The 20,303-nt window shown below is 51.8% G+C and overlaps 1 protein-coding gene across 1 annotated transcript in view; it reads left to right on the forward strand.

Moving 5' to 3' along the window:
- The window catches only part of IGDCC3 (immunoglobulin superfamily DCC subclass member 3), a gene marked incomplete at its 3' end in the record, with an annotated part of 107,935 nt that overhangs the window by 5,857 nt on the left and 81,775 nt on the right, over positions 1–20,303 (forward strand). The window contains exon 2 of the mRNA XM_082005024.1: positions 5,352–5,657. Within this exon, the coding sequence (XP_081861150.1) occupies positions 5,352–5,657 (306 nt within the window). The remainder of the gene's footprint in view (positions 1–5,351; positions 5,658–20,303) is intronic.

Here is a 20,303-nt window from a genome sequence, read left to right on the forward strand (position 1 = left end):
TCTCTTCCTTCCGTGTACTTCCATTTGCAGAAGGAATTTTTTTTTTTTTAAAAAAAGCACCACTGAAAAAACAGGAGCCATTTTTTGTGAGGCTGTCCCAGCCTGCACCCAGGTTTTTGATCCTAATCCTCACCTGCATCCCACTATAAAAACCTCTGGTCCTGGGCTCGTGGGACTCCAAGGGCATATTCTTTTGGCTTTATTGAAGCAGGACCGGAGGGGCTACCCTGGGCGGTGGTGAGGCTCGCCGGTGGGTCGCTGTTGATTTATGCTGTGTGATGCTGGGAGCAAACACGGTAAATCAGGAGAGGGCAAATTTCTGCTCCTGAGAGGCAGTTTGCAGGTGGAAGTCGTGCCGCTGGCGTGATGAGAGAGGAGCTGGGGCTGCTCCCAGCGGTGCCGCACCGGGAAGGGCAGCGTGGACCTGGCTCTCCCGCGGCATCTCGCCTGGCCAGGAGCTGAGACCGGCCCCTTGGCGGGTCACTTCATCCCTCTGTGTTCAACGTCCCTGTCTCGAACGGGAGTAATAATTCGGGCTTCAGCTGTCAGGACCGTGTGCTCGTGGGGCAGGGATGGCCCTGCTGGCCGTGGGCCTGGGCAGGGTCCAGGAGGATGAGCCGTGATGTGACCGAGGTCCTTTGCGATGGATGCCACCGCTGGTGAAAGCGGTGAGATTAGCTGCTGTATTTTTCAGAAGCGCGGGAGGGAAAACCGAAATCGTGTTTCCCAAACGGAAAAGGACAATGCTAGGGTATGAGCAAGTTCTTTTGAAGCTTTGAACATGAATCACAGTGTCAAGTAAAAAATAATTAAACTTATTTTTTTAAAACGTACTTCAAAGTGTCTTTTAAGCTTCCCATTAATTCAAAGTTCTTTCTCTCAGCACTAAATAAATCTCTTGGTTCAAAAGCACAAGTGCTAATTGGTTTCTCTGAGTATGCCTGTCTGCTTGATCAATAGGGGAAGTAGTTTTTGTTAAATATTTGCACATATAGTCACATACCATATTGCTCAGGGAGATGGTAAACGTTGCTCACTTGTAGAATGAGGATTCCAATAATTTTCTTGTGGCCTTTATGTCAGAGCTAATAACGCTTCCTCCCTCCATCCCTTTGCAGGGAGTAAAGCAATTTTCCCTGGTGCGCTGCCCGGCGCAGGCTGCCGGCGTCGAGACGAGCGGTCTGTTCGGCTGCCAGCGTAACACCCCTGCCTCTAACTGCAAACTCACGCTGCCGTGAGCCGAGTTTTACAGTTTCTGCGTCGAGCAGAGAGCGGCTGCGAGGCAGCGCGTTTCGGGAGGTACCTGGGACGTTGTGTGGGATGAGCTGGGTTTGGACACACAGCCAGCCGTTGGCGAGGGATGGGGTTTTCAGACTCCCCAGGTGAACGTGCACGGCCTCGGCGATTTCCTCCCGGTCTCTCTCAATTAATTGCACTTGTACTGTTTCCGTGTGCCTTCGGAGTCTCGTTTACTTCCAGCTTTGCAGCGTCGCTTCCGTGCCTCACAGCTAACCGCAGTCCGTTATTTATACTAATGGAGTTGGGTCCCTCTCTTCCCCGTTACCTCCCTGCTTTGTACGTGCTCTCCCTCTGGCCCATCTGAGCTGGCCTCAAACGCCTTGTCCCGCCATGAGATTCCTCTGTGAGTGTCCCTGTCCCTTTGTCTCTGATCCTGAGCGTCCTGGGAAGGCAGGGCTCTGCGTTCAGAGTCTGCCTTTGAGAGCTGGAGCCCCACAGTGCCAGTCTTGGAAGGCCGAATCCCAACATCCCTGTTGGAAGCCCAATCCTTGAAAACCACTTTTAACACAAATAATCCCATGGTTACAGCCAAAAGGATGAAGGGGGCTCTGTAGAAGGGACGAAGAAGGTATAAGGCACCCCATTTCTACCACGCCTTGCACACAGCTCTCTCTGGAGCGGCTGTACATCGGCCGTGTCGATCTTGGGTTGGGCTGTTTGTGGGCCAGTTTCTCATACCTGTTCCTGATGATGTGCAGCACTGGGCAGTGCAGCATCCCAGGGCCTGTTCTTTTTTGAGGAAACCCTGAGGAACATGATGCCTTGTAGGCGTACAGCATTGAGAGAGGTGTCCTTCTCACCAAGCCCACGCCGTGCCCCCAAATTAGGCCACGAGGCTGAGGGCTGTAAAGAACGGAGCGGGCTTCAAGATGACCTTTGGCTGCAAGAAGGGACCATGGCCACTTCCTCAGTGCTTTCTGCATGCCAGGGACCTGCTGGGCTCAGCTTTCCCTGCACCAGCAGTGCTGCGGTGGTGCAGACACACGCAGGTCAGCTTGCCAGCGCGGTTCTTGCCGACTGTCCCACCGATGACTTCCCTCTTTGCGAGAGTTGTACATTTACTCCCGGGAAGACAGAGCCTGTGGTTTTTACAGAGCGGGGTACCAAAGCCCCTAGGACCAAAGCTCAATTTTTTAAAGGCAGTTTAGGATCTATCTACTTAACAATGGAGATGATAGGCAATTTTAGGGTGTCTAATGTGGCCGTGGTGCCAGGGAGAGGTGTAAGGACTTTTGAAGAGCAGCAGATGCCCCTCTGTGTCTTTCAGCATCTAAGTATCTTGGGAGAAGAGAGGCTTTTGTCTGAGTTTCCATGGAAGGCCCATGTCCAGGTGAAACGTAGAACTTGGCTTCTCCCAGATCCCCAGATGCGGTGGGCTTTCTTCTCCCCGTGCATCCAGTTAGTTGGTCACCTGTCCCTCAAGCCCCAGGAAGGAGGCAGTGGGACTTCTTCAAGCTCAAAAAAGCATCCCGTGAGAAAAGCATCCATCGAGGAGGAATCTGGGTGCTTCTAGACGCTGCGAGGTATCTGCAGGTTACAAACCAGTTCTGCACCGTCCATTGCACAGTGTCGCACCTTGAGGCACAGTCCTGCCCTTGACTACAGCCCGAGGAGACCCCAGGACCAGCCAGTGTCCGTCCCCACCCCAGCGTGTCTCTGAGGGCACCAGTCCTAATTATGAGTGTCATCACTTCTGCTGCTTGAGCAGCCTGGAGTTAGGATGCAGACCGAATGTTTATGGAGGTAAACATGATTATCTCCAATCACAGGCCTTAATGATGGTTATTATAATGACAGCTATTGTGGGAAGGGCATGTAATTATGTTGATTCTTCCTTTTATTGTACATATAATAATAAGCTGTTTTATCTAAGAGTACGGGGGAACTGGGGGAAGACGGGACATTTATTTCATTAGGGATTTTTCTGATTGCTTGTTAGGCTAAATCCTGAAATCTTGTTCCACCTTTCTGGACTCAGAAGTGCCCCTCGGTTCAGTGTTGGGACACGAGATCCTTATCCTACCTAACTCCCAGGAGCGCCCACACAGGGAACGGGGCCCCAGCGTGGTAGGTGCTGTTGAGGCTTCGGCCACTTTGCAGAAAAATGTGGAGCATTCATCAAATTCCTTAATTTTCACCAAAAAAAGGAGTAATTGATGGGTTTGGGCTGGCTGTAGTCTAACTTGCTGAGAGGACCCCAGGGCTATCTCATAAAAAAAAAAAGTCACAGTGAGCGATAGATCACTGAGCTGGCTGGAGCTAGCCTGGCATTTTAAGACTTAATGGGTTAATAAAGTGTGTGTTTTAGGTGTCTGTCACTAAGTAGAGTTTGTCCATTCCCTGCACACACTCATACCTTGACAGCAGTACCTTTGACCTGCCGTGCACTACCTCTGCCTTCTTTGTCTGCTCCGTCCATCTGCCTCGGCTCAGGTTGCACTCAATGTTTATCCCCCGTAATCCAATTTAAGTTGCCGTAGAAAGCAATGGGGATTTACAAGAAAGAAAGAAAAAAATCTCACTGGGTTTGCAGAGCAGAAAAGGCAGACTTTTTTCTTCTTCTTTAGGATAACTGCCTCTTCTCATCTCTTTTATTTTTACCGTTCATTAACGATCTGCCCTCCGCTGTTTATGAGCCTAGTGTGGTGGGATCCCGTCCTTGGAGATGTCTGTTTTTAGGGACAGGCATCACAAAGACTCTGCTGTGGCTGGTGTTTGGCAAGAGAGATTTCCCGCGTGCGTCCCAATTGTGCGAGCAGCTGCCAAGTTGGTCCCCCTGAGCCCCCGAAAGAGGGGAGAAGCTGTATCACAGGTTTGAGCAGCTGGAGACCTCCACCCATTGAGGGGCTGTTAGAAAGGCTTTCCCTGTATTCAGATGAAATTGTGGTTTTCTTACTCTGCTGGAATTTTTTCTCCATTGCTCTTCTTTAAAAAAAAAAAAAAATTATATTCGCCTCTATCCCTGCATTTACACCCTCCAGATATTTATATGACTCCTGTTTCTTGGTTGCTTTTTGTGTTTCATGTCAGCGTGTATTTTGGGCTAATCTCTAAACAATAACTCTATTTTTGTCATCTTCTGTAGCATCTAATCACGACCGTATGGCGAATTATACCCTAAAAAGGTGTGCTGGTCCAAGTGAAGCATAAGGTGCCAAAGACATAGTGTTTAAACGTTCTGTTGGCAAGAGAAGTAAATTAGTATGTATCTGTATGATGGGAAGCGAGGGTTTGCCTATTGTTGGTACAGATTCTGCAATAACTTATCTCTCGTGGATGTCGTTTAGTGTAATTGCTTTGCAAGAAACCTTTTGTGTCGCTGAGCCAGAACATTGCGCATTTGTATTTCGGTGCTTAACTTGCTCTTCGCTAAGGACCGAGTAGCACCATCCTTCGCCTGTTAGAGCGAGAGGGAGACCAAAGCGACGGAAGGGCACGGTGTTACGTGCAGGAGGCAAACAGCCTCCTGCTCTGCCAGGCGGCAGAAGTGTCGCAAAGACGCCGGTGGCAATATGGTCTGAGCCAGGAGCTGCTAGTCCCCGGCTGTGCCGCAAAAGGGTCTGGGGCATGGCACAGCCCCCTCCCCGCCTGCTTACATGGGGGAGAGGAGCAGATTTCTTGAATGGGTGTAAAATTCTGCTCCTCGGCTGGGAACGGCTGATGCCCCGTGCTTGAGCAAATTTTTATTGCCTGTTGCTGCGCCCCTGCAAAGGGAGGTGAAGAGGCAACCTGGGGGGGCACGAATTGGGGCGGGGGCTTGGCAAGCCACCGGAGAGGTGTGCCTGCCCATGCCCGTCGCTGGAGTCTCCAAAGACAGCCTCGAAGATCTGTGCCTGTGTTCGTGCCTTTGGAAACTGCATCCTGAGATTTTGGTAGCAAAGTCTTGGGAGGCACAGTCTGCCCAGAGGGTTTTGTATTTCTCTGAAGCACTTGCACCCTGTAGTCCTGTTGTAGCCCACTCTACCCCAAACGTTGTCTTCATCCCGTTCGCTGCCATAGCAGTTGGCTCTTGCGGACACACTGCTGACTCTGTCCTTCCCTCTTCATTTTAGGTATTGGCTATTCCTCCGAGCTGGCATTCGTTGTGGAGCCTAGCGATGACATAGCTGTGCAGGAGCAGCCCTTGATCCTCTACTGCCAGGTGGAGGGCATCCCGCCCATCACCATCACGTGGCGGAAGAACGGCGTGATGATCGTGGACAGCGAGAATTCCTTCATGTTGGCCAACGGGTCGCTCTACGTCTCCCGCTTCCAGAGGGTCCGAGGAGACGGGTCCTCGGATGAAGGCGAGTATGACTGCATGGCGCAGAACCACTACGGGCTGGTGGTGAGCCGGAAGGCAAAGATTCAGGCAGCGAGTAAGTATGGGCATCGTCCCACCTGCACCTCGTGGGGCACTGGCCTTGCTGGGAAGCAGGAGGGCAGCATGGTGGGTGCTGGGTGTTCAGGGAGGGAGGATTAAAGAGGGGAAAGAGAAAAAAAAGAACAGAGGTCTGGTGTGGGGATGTGGCTGGCGTCTGATCTGTGTAGTTGTCCAAATGTGAGAGAAGAGCCTTCTCAGGGGGAGAAAACTAAAAGCCACCTTCTAGCAGTAAATTCCCTGTCTCCGAGGGGTGGGTTACATTAAAGTCACGCGGTGAAGCGGTTTGTGCTTCATGCATCTCCTGCGGTGGGTTTGGAAGCCCCCCTTTGCTGTGCAGCGTGGCTGGGCTCTGCTTGGCAGGCAGCGCTTTCCAAACCATAGTCAAAGACCGTTTGAAGGTCATGGTTTCCTTCGTTTTGTTATTTAAGGCAGGCAGTGTGGAGGCAGCGAGGTCTTATTTACTACCCGGCATGGCAGTGCCTTTGGGGGCAAGGCTACCACCACCAGACAGATTGTCTGGCGGGGGGGCCCAGAGGAGGAGAGAGACGAAAATGTCAACAAGGGAATGAAGTTTAAAGGTGGGGGAGGAAGAATTAGAGGCTGTGGCTCCAGCCCGGCACAGTGCCCGGCTCAGCCCTTCGCATCGCCGCGGCCAGAGCAGCCGGTCCTGTTGGTTCTCCGGCCGTGCAGGCTGCTGGGCTACCCCTTGCTGGCTCTGGCCGCTGGTTTGCGTTTGTCCTGGGACCGATGGCAGTCAGTCATTAAGGTGTCGTGCTGGTTTCCGTCCCAGTCGTGTTGGTGGCCGACTTTGCCCACAGACCGTCCGTGGGCTCTGGGGGTGCAGCCGCTGCTCCTTTTTGCATTCAACCAGAAGTTGCTGCTGGGTGTAATTTATATACGGGTGTGAGGACGGGTGTCCAGTGCAGCCCCAAGACCTGGCCGAATGCTGGTTTGATAAATAAGTTTTACTGAAGGGCTCTCCATCTTCTCTGGGAGATGGCTACCGCTCTCCTTTCTGTGCGAGCCGCTCACTACCACTTCTGTTGCATTTGTAAATCGCACCGTGATTTTTTTGGTGCAAAGCAGGAAAAGTCGACGGCGAAGTCTGGGGCTGAGGTCCCCCCGGCCGCGCTCCCCAAACTCGGGGGCCTTTCGGAGCGCTGCCGCCCGCTCCCTGCAGCGCCGGGGCCGGCTGGCAGCCCACCAAGGGAACACTCCAGCCCTTGTGCATAACAATTCCCGAGTGCGTGAAGTGGCCATCTGCAAACCTAGCTTTTCAGTAGCGTAAGAAGTGACATTGTCCAGGAGCCAAGGGCTTTGGGTCCGTGCCAGGTTAGCAGCTGGATCTCAGACTTGTCAGTCTTGTGGTGCCAAACCTTGGAGCACTTTTGGTGAACGGCTCTGGCATTTATGAGCTGGGAGCTGGCTGAGGCACGAGTGCGATGTCAAACTCCTCGGACCTGTAAACAGGAGACGTGAGAGCCAGAGGAATTACCTTTGGGATAGTGGATTGTCAATAAAGACTGTTATCTCAGCTCCTGCATCAATATGTATGTGATGTGCTGTGTGTCCCTGAATAGCATTTCCTTTTGTAGCCACAGTTTCGTGTGAACCAAAATGAAAAAGGGATCGTGTTGAAAATGCTCTGGACTCTATTCGGGCTTCAGGTTTGGTTTCTTGCCAGCCCTAAGAAGAGGTCTGGGCGAAGACAGCACGAAACGGGGGGCATCTGGCCTCGATGCCGCAGGTGCCTGTGGATAACGGGAATAAAACGAGGTGTTGTGGGCAAATGTAGCCTACTGCTCAGGGCAAGCTCCCCCGCTGTGCCTGAACGGCCGGAGCACGCACTTGCACTTAGGACTCAGCTTAAGCGTAGATGAAATCTCCTACGAATGAATCACAGTTGTACCTTCGAGTCCCCGTATCTCAGGGTGGTTACACAGAAGTAATAGCGATTTTCCTTGCCCCAAGTCCCGATAAGCAAGTCAAACAAAGGAGGAGGGTAATTATCCCTATTTTAGAGATGACGGGACCATTGCGTCGAAGAAATGGGTGCTGGCTGCCTGGAAGGGAAAAAAAACCCAAGCGCTAAGCAGACCTTTGCGAAGCAGAGTAAATACTGCCAGTGGGTAAAACCTCATCCCAGTGCTGATTTCTTCTTCCCTCTGAGCCTGACATCTGAACACAAAAGGAAGGGAGAAATAAAAACCTTTCACAAACAAAAATCTTGAAAGTTGATCAAGGCCGTGCTACTGAGGAATAAAAGGGATCTGACAGACCGGAGCCCCTCGAGAGCTCTGCTGCACTTTCTGCTGTCTTCAAAGGCAGGCTGTTAGTCTCATATCACGGTTACAGACCCTGGCTTTGTATTATTGCTTGGAATATAATCTTCTCGGCTTGGAGGAATGTACATATTTGCATTTAGGAAATGTGGGCTGGATATCATATTTTTATGTTTCAAATTTACTTCAGCGCTTGGCATTGAGTAAAATTTAACTGGAAGAATATGCTGCACTCAGCCGCTGTGCGTGCGGCCCCGGTGGGCTCTCAAGGTGCGTGCAGTTTCCCCAGTGGAGCAGGCACTTCTTAAAACCTTCTTCCTAAAAATTAACTCATTATTTAACTAAAATTCAGGGGAATTTCTGTATGTCTTCATTATTAACCAAAGATACTCAGCGGAGGGAAGCGGACCTTGGCTGGTTTGTGGATTGGCAGGTCAGGTACTAAACGCATTGGAAATATTTTTGTAGCGTAGCCTTCTTTTGAACAAGTACAAGTGTGCAAGAAGCCTACGCGTGACTGGGTTGAGCAGAGGCCCTCGGCATTTCCACCCTCTGCCTAACGTGCCGGGCGGAATTTTTTCGCTTGCTGTTTCTGCGGCTGTTCAAACCCTGGTGTGTTAGTTTAAAAGGTTGTGGAATGCAACATGTTTTTATAATCTGATCAGGTTATTGGATACAGATCTTTTCTTTCTCCTAATGACAGTTTCATAATTTCGCATGACTCTGAGCTGTCTTAATTAAAATCAGTTCTGTAGGCAGGGTGTTCTCTGGAGACGCTGCTTGGCTGTGTCTTCACCGGTCTTCTCCGAGGAGCTGCGTTTCCCTTGTGCGTGCCAGAAGCTGATGGCATGCCTTCGCTGTCTGTGGATGGAGGTACCCTCTGAGCAGCAGTAACGGCTAGAGCCCGCTCCCGGCCAAGGCGAGCTCCCCGGAACACAGCCGCCTTGCTCCTCATCACCACCCGTTGCTTAACTTGGCCTTAACTCGGCTCTGATCGTGTTGTCTCGTGGCATTTCCAGCCCTTGTTGCCGATGCTGTAATGTGGTAGAGCTGGCTCCACATCATCATAAATCACAGCCTGGCCGGTGGAGTAAGACCCATTGATTATATCACTCAATAACAAGCAGTTACCACTAATTGGAAATCACCATCAAACTGGGTATCGGATCAGGCTCTGCACGCATCCAGCTTGAGAGTAGCAATTTTCCCTGTTTGATCCGGTGCTATAAAAAACAGGAAAGAGGGGAAATAAGTCAATTGTGCAACTTAGAGCCAAAGAGGTTTCTTGAAGCTTGGCGAAATGGCCCTGCCCAACATTTGAAGTACTGTGGGATCTCGGAATAGCTCTGGAGAGATCTGGGCTTGTAAAGATGCTTTTCTCATCCTGTCTGGCCGCGGGGAGACTGTTTTGTAGCGCAGCGTAGCACCGTGCATCCCTGCGCCCGTCTCTGCTCCCGTACCCTCTTCCCTTCTGCATCCTGCCCCGAATCCCGCTGCTCCATCCCGTCCTCCTGTGCCTGGCCGTCCACGGCACGCAGGAGGGCAGGGCTCATAGCCCCGGCGAGGCAGACGTTCCGTCTCTGCATTGATCCCCGCAGACAGCGGCGGCAGCTCCTCTCGCCCCGCCTGGGGCCACGCGCGCTCTCCCCGCAAACACGCTGGCCGCTGCGACCTCCAGGCCAAGGGGCTCAAGGTCATCTGTAGAATACGAAAAGGGCGGAGGTCTGGTGCGTATGCGCGCTTGCAAGTCGTTTTCCCTGCCAGGCTGTGTGGCTGGGGGAGGAGGTTGGGAATTGCGGGGTGTTCTAAAGCAGGAAAGATCTTCCCATCGTTTCGGCTCCTCTGCACAGAATATATTCAGGGTTTAACCTGCAGCCCCCTTTCCAGGCTCTGGGGTGGTGGGAAGAGCTGCTGAGCCCAAATAATGGCAGCATTTACAAGAGTGTAGAGACAAGAAGGAAGTCTAAAAGGATTAGGGAGAGACAAAGGGGGCTGATTATTTTATGGGTCACAATACAAGGCATTAGAGTGAGATCACAAAGGGATGTAATTACAAAAGAAGGCCATACTGGGGGGATCAAACCAGGATTAGAGTGGGAAATGTTTTTACACAGTTCTGTTCCACTCATTATGAAGCTAGCGTTTTAAATTAAGGTTTAAATAAGGTGGCACCAGAGTTGTCACCGAGGTATTTCCTGGGCAATGCCACTGTTTGGATGCAGGTTGCGAGTCTCGGCTCAAAACATCAAGGCGGACCTTAAACGCGTGTGTTTGCCGTTGGTTTTTCTCCTGCGCGTACGCTACCCGCATCGTCAGCAGAGCCCTACCTGTAGCTTGCGCTTAGACCTGTTTCTCCGGGTGGAAGCGGGGTGCTTTCGGGTGACAGGCTGCGGTGGTGTGAAACGCCTGCTGGAGGTAAAGGTGTGCTTTTAAAGCGAGCACCCCGCTGTCGGTTTGCGGCTCTGCGCAGTTGGTCGCGTTACTCTCGGGAACTTTTGGCTAATGGTAGCGTGCGTTGTACTGCACTTTAACCCCTGATGTTGCATGCCAAGTTTCCTCTGTCCACAAACGAGATTTATTTATTTATTTTTTTTCCAGCTGTGGCTCTGCTTGCATTTTAATGCCGTTTCTTCCCAAATGCTGAGTATAAGGGCTCCGTCCTGAGGCCAGTGATGTTTCTTTATTGTCTGTACTTCGAATGCTTACAGCTCTTGGTAAGCCCACAGCAAGTTCTGGGCTTGTAGCAATGGGTCTCAAAAGGGAAAAATACCCATGAGGAATTACTAAAAAAAAAAGGAAAGAAAAAGAAATTAAGTAAAGCGAAAAGACTGTGAGAGGTTTCCAGGGGATGGATGTGGGGGGGTGAGTGGGTTATTTCCCTCCATCAGCTCTTTTGCCTGCCTCTAGGACATGCTGGCTCACGTGATGCTGCCGCTCGCGTCCGTACTGTGCGTTCTGCAAAACAAATGTACAAATACAGGAGTCACCGGGGGGCAGGGAGATCGGAGGGGTTTGACTGGGAATTTTAGTAGATTTGCAGGATTAAAAGAGTTTGTCACTTACCACCCACTGCATTTCAGTGTCTGCATGTAACAGCCAGGATTCATCCTGAGACTAGAGCACATTATACGACCATATTTCTTTTGGCTGCTCGTTTCTTAGCAGTGTGATAGTTATTTAAATATCATCTTGCACTTCTCCGCCAGGCTGCTAACGCGGATGCGCCAACCTCAGCTCCGGCAATGTTATCTCTCATACAGGGGGTTTGCACTGCAGGCAGTAATGTCACTTAGTCATTTATAGAAAGCTCAGGGGAAATATATCAGAAGAATTTCATTAATGGTAGCACTGTTGAGTTATTTGTCTCAATTAACTCTTGGAGCACAGCTGAGGAAGTTCTGACATCTCTGCAGCCCCTGCCTGCGGCACGAGGGGTTTTTAGCACAGGGTGATGCTGTGCCGGTACCCGTGCGGGCAGCTCTGCGGCGGCAGCGCCGTGCCCAGCCTCACGTGCCTTCACGCTGCTTGTCCAGAGGGGCTTTGCTCCAGCCTCTCCTTGAAGCGTGGGGCCACCCTCCTCCGCCATTTTATTCTGCTGCCTTAGCCTTCTGCTGGCAGCCATCACGCCGGGACCTCTTCGCTGCTGTCGCCTAAAGCAGCTCTTTACCTACTTAGGCTTGTCTCAGCTTAAGGATTTGCAATGCCACTAGTTACACGGTTGTTTTTCCAGCGGGCTGGTGATGGCGTGACGGTTACACACGGCTTTCACTCTCATCCTGCCCTACAAGGGTCCCAGCTGGCCGAGCCAGTCTCCGTGGTGTGGCCAGTGACACTGGTCTGTGCCTCAGTTTCCCTTCTCTGAACCCAGGGTGAGTTTGCCTCAGTGCCATCGTTTGCACCCCCTGCGAGCATCCTGGGGGGGCAAGTTGCTATTTTGTGTTTGCTGGGGACCCGCATTACTTGGGGACGGTGTTTCACCTGCACCGACGCTTCCCGGCAAGCGCGCCGAGAGGCGGAGGGTGCGCCGCGCCGGGGAGGGGCTGGTGCCCAGGTGAGAGGTGGGCTGTTTTTCCGCCGCCGTTCATTGGCAAGGCTGTGAGTAGGACTCGATTTTCGGGGGCATATGACCAGAGCAGTCGATGTTGTTGATGGAGCGGGTAACCAGCGGGTTGAAGGAAAGCATTGCTGCCTTTGCCTCGAAGCTCTGGTCGGGGCTGTAACCCACAGTCACTGGAAGCAGCAAAAGGTGTAATTAAGTAAAAGGGCACAGAAGCTGTGGAGAAAGATACCTGATTTGGTCAGAGCCGTGCCTTTTGTGCTGATCCTGCGTGCAGCAGCCTGCCCGCTATGAGCCTGGGATTTGGGGACCCTGCTTTGAAGGTTGGGGGCCTCTGGGTGCAGCAGTGGTACGAGCCAGGGCAGACCTCACGAATCCCCTCTTGCTGGCGAGACCCTGCACGGGGCCAAAGCTGCTTTCCCAGGGCCGGCGGGATGAGGCCCGGGAGGGCCGTCGGCCAGAGCTCCCCGGCACCGAGGGGATGCCGGATCCCGGCTCCTTGCACCACCTCTTCCGCTCCAGTTTTGGCTCTACCCACCATGGCAGCCCTGTTGCTGGGAAGGGAGTCCGCTCCCACTCCTCCTAGGCACAGCATATGGTTTTCAGAGAGGTTCTTGCTTTAAACCCAATTTTACAGTTGGGTTGACTGAGGCAAAAGGAGGTCAAACGATTCGCCTGAGGTCATTCAGTAAGTGGCTCAGATTAAATCTCAACCCAGGACGCTGCCCGTTCCCAGCGCTGGCTGTGCCGGCCGGACCAGATGGCCTTCTGAATGCGGCGTCAAGATCCTCGGCTTTCTCTCTACCTCATTGTTCTCCATTGTGGGCTTCTGAATGCAGGACCTTGAAAGTGAGAGTCATTTGGATTTGCCGAGTCCAAGTTATTCTGTTTAATGACGTGGATTTGCAGGAGAGGGTTTAAACGCGCTGCTTTGCTGCGGAGGTTTGGGTTTTACAGAGGTTCTCCTCTTTGCTTTCGTTTTGTGATGTTAAAACTCTCTCTGCCCCCACCAGCTAAAATTGGTCCCCCACCCTTTCAGCTGCCCCGCTGCTCACCGGCTGAGCAGGGCTGCCCCGGCTTTGTACCTGCGCAGGTTTGTCTGTCGGGCTCTCGGGTTCCTGTCCCCAGGGGTTCCCTGGGTGATGTTGCTGCAGCTTCTGCCCCGCTCTGCTCCGTCTGTGCCGCTTGTGCCTTCCCCGTTAGCTTGGTCCTGGGATCACTCCAGGGGGTCGGTGGACAATGTCGTGTGTTTGGCTCTGGGAGCCCACAGGCTCTCCTGTTAGCTCTGGAAACACAGATGGAGATGCTGACGTCTCCCTCCTGTCTGGTGCGGTGCCCCGTACATCGCTGCTGACGGCGGCGGGGGCCACGGACGCAGTTAAAGCAGCGCTTTGGGTGTCACGAGACGAGCCCCGTCCCCGCTCTTTAAACCAAGGAGCTGCCTGGAAAAGCATGGCTCCGTAAGCTCTTTTGGAAAGCAGTTTGACAGATTCTTGGGACTTGCAGAGCAGAGACCATCTGCCCCGGGAGCAGCGGTGCTGGGGAGCCGTTCCTGCCTGGGGCAGGCTGCGGTCCTCGGGGCGCCCGCACATCCCTCTGCCTCCAGCCTCCCACGGGAGGGCCCGCGCTCCGGACCGCCGCCACTCACATGCCTCAGTAAGTTGGCACCTCTTGAGCATGCCTTGATTAATGGTGTTTTTTTGTCAGTCCTAAGAGGCCCCCATTATGTCCCTTTGATGCTGCATTTCACACTTACCACTGTCACTGAGCTCAATGACTAATTTTCACAGGTCATGGGAGAGGGACAATGGATCAGGCCACATTTGGAAGAAACAAATGAAATTTTGCTGCAACTGAGAGCACTAATTAAGAGTGAGGATCAATTTGGGTGTACAAAAGAGATAGTTTTAGGCTGCTGGTGTGTAAATGAGTGGCAGTGTTGCAGCAGCAGAAAAGGCTCAGCGTGTGCATACTTCAGCTGCAGCATTGTACTCTGCTGCATTTGATCGATACTTCTGTGCTTAATCATTGAGGAAAAACCAAGTGTTTTCTTGCCTGCTGTGCCCAGGAAGGGCAGTGACCGCAAACCTGTCGGATGAAGTCGTGGTTGATCCCTGTGAGATGCTTTTTGGTCAGGAGCAGGGGCTTGTGTTTCTTCAGTTACGTTGCTCATCTTGGAGCGTGGCGCTGCAAATTGGCTGGTGGCTCTTGAGCCCAGCGCGTTGCGTTCCCTGCCCATCTCTCTGGGCAGGGTGATGCCCATCCTCATCTCAGCCCGTAGCTCGCCCTACCAGCGATTGCACTGCTTTGCTGAGGCTGCAGAGGAATGCAGATTTGGAGGAGGTGTCAAAGAGGGATGGTGGACAGTGAACTCTCATCGAGGAGGATATCGTGGATGCAGCAGGAGGGACAAGGAAAAGCCAAGGGTGTGTAATCTGGCTTCACGGCTTCACTGAGCACTGAAGAAACGTGATTCAGGTTTGCCCGAGTCTTCACATACAACAAAAAGTCAGAGCTAATGTGTATTTCGGATGAGCTGGTTGCAAATGTCCAGGTCCCCAGGCTATGCCAGTTAAAATCAGTTTGCAAATCGTTTTGGTAGTAGAAATGCATCATGTCTATTTTTGGTTTGCTTTGCTTTGGGCAGAAAGGTAGGAGCATCACTGGAGCATCCTTTTGCTGAGAGGGTTCTCCAGGGCCTGTGGGGTTCCCATGAAGCAAAGGCTAAATAGATTTGAACCCAAACGAATTTACGGTACTGCGCTAACCTCCCCAATGATCAGGCGGAGGCGGCAGTCCCCTGCTTCCCCTTGTTCCTTGGTGTGGTTTCCCCATTATGAGTTTTTTTCCCTGCACCTCAGCACCTTCCCCAGAGGGCAGTGGGATGTTCAGCCTTGGCCCAGGGGTTTGCTCCCATCCGGAGCATCCTGCGGTGACATTGCCCTGAATGGCCAAGCAGTGTGGCCGTGGACCTTTGGTCCCCAGCGTGGCAGCTCCTGCTGAGGTGAGGGTACTTCCCGAGGCATTTGTTTGCTCGGAGCAGCATCCCCATCCAGCTCGCCATGGTTTCCCACAGCAATGTGTAAAGGGGTGGGAGGGAAAGTCCTGACTGCGTCTTTCATTGGTGATCCGAATGCTCAGGGGGAGAGGAGAGGCAGGGCCCCGAGGGGGTCAGCTTGAACTCTCAAAAAAAAAAGGAGAGGAGAGAGAAGAAAAAGTCTGTGCATGTTGGACTGGCCATTTGAAGGATGACAACATAAATAATCTTTTTTGGTTTTACGGTAGCCAAAGAGAAAACAGCTTCTCTTGGGAGAACCATGGGTGCTCTAGACCTTCACGAGGGCTCAGGCTCTGCAGGCGCCCAGCGCCTCTGAAGGACAGGGGCTGGTCAATGTCCTAACTACAGAGCGTGGGCACTAGTCTTAAGGACACGGACTTGACTGTTTTGGCCGAAGCAGTGTGGTGGTTGATGCCTTGAGAAGCCTGGCTCCGCTACTGCTCTCCCGTGTGACCTCGGGCAACTCTTGTGATGCCCTTGTGTCTCTGGGAGTCGGGGATGGAGGCATGGGTGCTCCCCAGCTCCTTCCAGCCCCTTTGGGTTTGGGGACCCATCGCTGGCAGCCTGTCTGTCCCGAGCTGGTGCGGGGGGCCTTGACCCTGCTTGAAGCTGTCAGAGCCCGTTATCGGCACCGGCAGCTCGTTCCCACCGCAGCGGGTCTGGGGAGGCCGGTTCCCTCTGGGTGCGCTGCTCGGCGCCGATTGCTCTGCGGCTAATCGGGGTTGAGGAGTTGGGGCGACACGTGGACCTCGTGTCGCTGCCGGCTGTCAATTTTCATGAGGCTCGTGGGTCTGGCTTTTCTGAGACCTTTGAGATTGTACCCGACCATCCGGGAACCAGCCAGAAGGTCCAGAAGTTCTTTTAGGGGAAGACAGAGATCCCTGCATCATATATTTGTATGCAAAAGCCTCTTAGAGAAGGAGTTTTAAAAGCCAGCGTGGGCATACGGACGCAGGAGGTGTTTGTGTTCCTGTGCTGGGGAACACGTACAAGGCTTTCCGTTTTGCAGCGTAGTTCGCGTACGTTTGAAGCACCTCTGCAATTCATGCTGCCGCGTCCCGCGGGGGGAAATGGGATTTGTTCTTCTACAGCTCCTGGCCCAAGGGGAGCCTGCTTAATTTTTCTTGTGCTAACTAGGGTTCCCCCGAGAATGGGAGATTACCTGATCTTCCAAAAGCATTTCCAACGTGCGGAGAAGTCTGGATGACTCACAACTTTTAATTAGCTCTCCTGACTGAGGCAAGGATCCCTTCCTCCCTCCCTCCCTTACAGAGAGGTGGTGATTAGAATTACAATGAAGATAATCCAAACTGTATGTGTAGGGTTTTCTATAAGCGGAGAACAAAGCAGGACATCCATCTGGTGAGTGTGAGCCCATAATACCTTTCTGCTCATTTTTCCAGTGCAACAGGAGCTGCTTGGGACGGAAGCAGGCTCATTATTTTGGAAAGGCTTGCTGACACGCAGAGCAGGGCTGGCGTGTAATCTCCGAGGCACTGAAACCGCTGCTTGGGAAGGAGCACTGCTTTTATTTTTAAGTCTACCTTTGTATTTCTCCTTGTTAAAATCTGCAGCGATGAGGGATACCAACCTCTTCTGAGCCCGCTATTAATTAGCGTATGAATGAGAGATGCCCTTAGTTTTAGGGCTAATCAAAGCTGTAAGGGGGTTTTAAAAGGCACTACCTGGCAGCCAAGCTAAGCCTGTCCTGGGACAAACATCCCAGCAGCAGTGAGGAGATGCATTAGCTGGAGGCTAACTCCTTGTTCAGTGATGCTCTTACCCCTCACTTAAAATTTCCTTCTCTGCACTGGACAGAGCTCCTGCCTCAAAACTGTGGCATCCCCTTATGTCCTGCCTGTGCAGCGGGAGGCTCGCCTTGTGCCGTGGGGTCTGCCCTCCCGTGCCGTGCCCTGCCGCAGGCGGAGTTTGCAGCAGAGAAACGCGGGGCTGGGCCCTCAGCCACGGTGCGGCTGTGCTTTACGGTCAGTTGGGTTTTGCCAGGCTGCTCCAGCACGGCGAGAGGATGGGCGCACTGTGGCGGGGCCGCCTCGGGGAGAAAGGAACAACAAAAAGCCGTTGTGGAGGAGCAGCCGCGCTGCCGCTCGCCGCCATGGCGGCAGCGCAATGCGTGCTTCGACTCCTGCCATGGCAACAAGTTCATCCTTAGGCCAGAACAACGGCAAGGTGGCCAGGAGCCGGTCCAGCCTGCGGCATCCCCGGAAGGGCCCGGCGAGGCAGGAGGGATGGGGTTAGGTTTCGTGCCTGCAGGGTGCTCTGCCAGCTGCAAAATTCAGGCTGATGTTTTCCCACCACAAAAGGACAGGCGAGCTGTGGGGCGATCCTTCTGGGATGCTGAGCTGGGCAGCACCGGTGTGCAGAGTCGTGGTAGCTCTTGCCCGCCAATGCAGGGAGGTCGGGAAGGAAGATGGAGAGCCCAGATCCAAGGAAATGTTGGTCAGGCACGAGGAATCTGTTCCTCTTATTAGTGCTTCAAGCACTAAAAAAATCTCCCCTGTGTATCAGGTCTAGGTGCAGCCTTTGCTTTGAAGGAAATGTCTTTTCGAGCCGGAATCCCGGCTGCCGAACTTGCCGCCGGCACCTCCCGGCGGCCCCACGCAAGCCGAGCGTGCCGGTAGGATGCAGCTGGAGCAGCTCAAAGGGAAAATAAGATCAGCTGTTGAATGGCAGAGATTTGAGATGTCGTGCCAAGGCTTCCCATTTTGATTTTTCAACATGCTGTGAAATTCATAGGTGGAATATTTCTAGGGAGCTGCTTGGCTTCTGGTAGGAAAAGGGGAGGAAAAAGTGAAAAATAAATACTGTACTGTAATGTACATTAATGTAATAATGTGATGTACAGCTTCCAGCATGCAAAACCTGAGTCGAACAGTCTTTCCCCTCCCAAAATTATAACGCTTGTTCTGAATTCTTGATATTAAAAAATAACAAATTATTAGTTCCTATAGCTCATCTATTGACTTCTAGCTGTTATGATACGCTTAAGTCATGTTTCTAGCATTTGTGATTCGTAAAGGCAAAAAAAGCTTGAAAACATCTCACTTTTAACATAACGAGAGCTAAGGTTGACAGAGCTGTGAAACGCTGAAAGTTGGGGCTTGACGGCGTTGTCAGACATCACAAGGTCCTTGATGACACGATGAGAGCTGGGAAAGCTGAATAAACTGATGAGCTGCTTCCATTTTGGCCTCTTGTCATGTAAATAGGCTCCAGTCTGCATGTCAGATCCCTTGGGTAAGGGAGTGTAACAACATTAAAAACGAGGCAGCAAAAACCCCGAGGTGTGTGTGTTAGCAACCTTTAAACAGGCAAAAAATATACTTGGAGGAGTTTGGATGGGGTGAGAGGGCTCCTCGTTACTGCTCTGCTTCTAATGCAGAAAGGTAACTGCCGTGGCTTTAAAGAAAGTACTTTAATGCTACATAAATATAATTGCTTCGATGAAATGCCTTTAGCCTCCTGAGGGAAGCTGCAGTCTGGTAAGCCTTTAGATATGAATGGACGACTCTGTAATTGCTATTGTTTCTGAGCCACATTAGGAAGGCCTAATGCTGATCACTTCTGGCATGTTATGGAAGCAGCGTAACGGCAGTGCCACGCAGTGTGCAGGGCACAGGGTGGTATTATGCATTTTGCGGGATGAAAAACGGACGAACGCTTCAGGACTGGAAGTTTTTTTCCTAATTAGATTGTGGGCTTGTGAATTTTATTTGAATTTTTTTTTTTTTTTTTTTTTTTGCCCCCCTTTTCCTGCTGGTATGCAGAGTGAAGGTATCTAATTCTTTGCAATTTAGGCTTTGGATAATGAGCTTGAAGGCAACATCTCAGAGGAGCGCGGAATTGATGGGTTAGTACATCAGCTCTGGTTAATGCAGTCTCCTGACTCTGACAGGGTCCAAACCAGCTGGTTCAGAGAAAAGGGCAAGACATGGGTCTTGAGAATAAGTTTTGAGGTTTTTTTTTTTAATACTGATTAGTAAAACACAGGATGTTCTGATACATGGGATGTGATTCCATCTCTGGATTGGGAGCAGCTATGTTTAAAAATCAGAGATCATTCTGAAGAGGCGTCTTGGGTTGTCTCCTGGTTTTGCAGACTAAGCACCCTGTTTTCCAGCTTTTCTTCATGGCATGGGAGCCGGAAAGGCTAGCAAACTGCTCTGGCACAGTACGCGACTACGTGGGAGCTGCAAGACCTTACCCCATCCTAGCAATCCTGGCTTTGGTGGCATTTTTTCGGTGAGCAAGTGAAACCTGGGTCCTGAGAGGCCCCGGCGCAGCCGAGAGAACTGGCCCATCCTCTGGGATATCAGTGTAATTCCCGTGCTATCAGCTGGACCCACGCTTATTCCTCGTTTTCCACTGGGCAGTGTGTGTCTCATTGCATGTGGCCTTCCTTGCCAGCTTTGCCATCGTTTGCTTTGCTTTTCCGTTGACGTGTCTTATTTCCATGGCTGTCTTCCCAGGGGAACGTTGCTCAGGCTAAGTGAGACGTACTCCCTGTTTCCAGAGACTGGCCGAGCAAAAGCCGCAGTGTTGCCCATTTTAGCTCTTGCCTCCATGTGCTGACCTGGACCTTGCCCGTGCCGCGCGTGTTTCCTTCTTCCATTGGCACCTCATGGTGTCATTGGTGCTCAGAGCTGCAAATCTCTCTTTTTTTTGCCCAGCTTTCTTAGCACTGACTTATTTTTAGGAGTGGTATTGATTTGTAGTTGTTCTGTTGCTTGATCCTGCAAGAATATCTATCTGGTAGTAGCCAAAAAGGAGATTAATTTCTGCCCACGGGTTTGTGGGTGTCTCCTCTAAAATGCTGCTCTCCTCTCGCTGTCCCGTGCGCAGCTCCAGCTTGTTTTGCAAAGTTGGTCCCAAAATATTTGGGTGCTGCTACCCGAAAGGCCTGGAGGGAGACCTGGGAAAGAGCTCTTCTGGGGAGACACAAAAAAGACGGGGTTTGGTCCTTTTGTCGTTGCCCTCTCCTTGCGCAGGGACTGATGCGGACGTCGTCCTCATCTCTGCCGCACCGCTAGCATTCTGTTATGAAATGAAAAGTAATAACTTACTCATGCTTTCCCTTGAATGTTTAGCCTCCAGTGGTAAATCTTGGTCTTAACTTGGAATTTATTTTCATTCTGGAGATTTTTACTGCCTTCAGAAACTTCACTTAGAAGAGTGGGGTTTTATGGCTCTAAATGGTTTGTTTTTAAAGACTTTCCCCCCCACACC

This window comes from Phaethon aethereus (genome assembly GCF_964289735.1).
Source record: "Phaethon aethereus genome assembly, chromosome: 12".
Lineage (NCBI taxonomy): Eukaryota > Metazoa > Chordata > Aves > Phaethontiformes > Phaethontidae > Phaethon > Phaethon aethereus.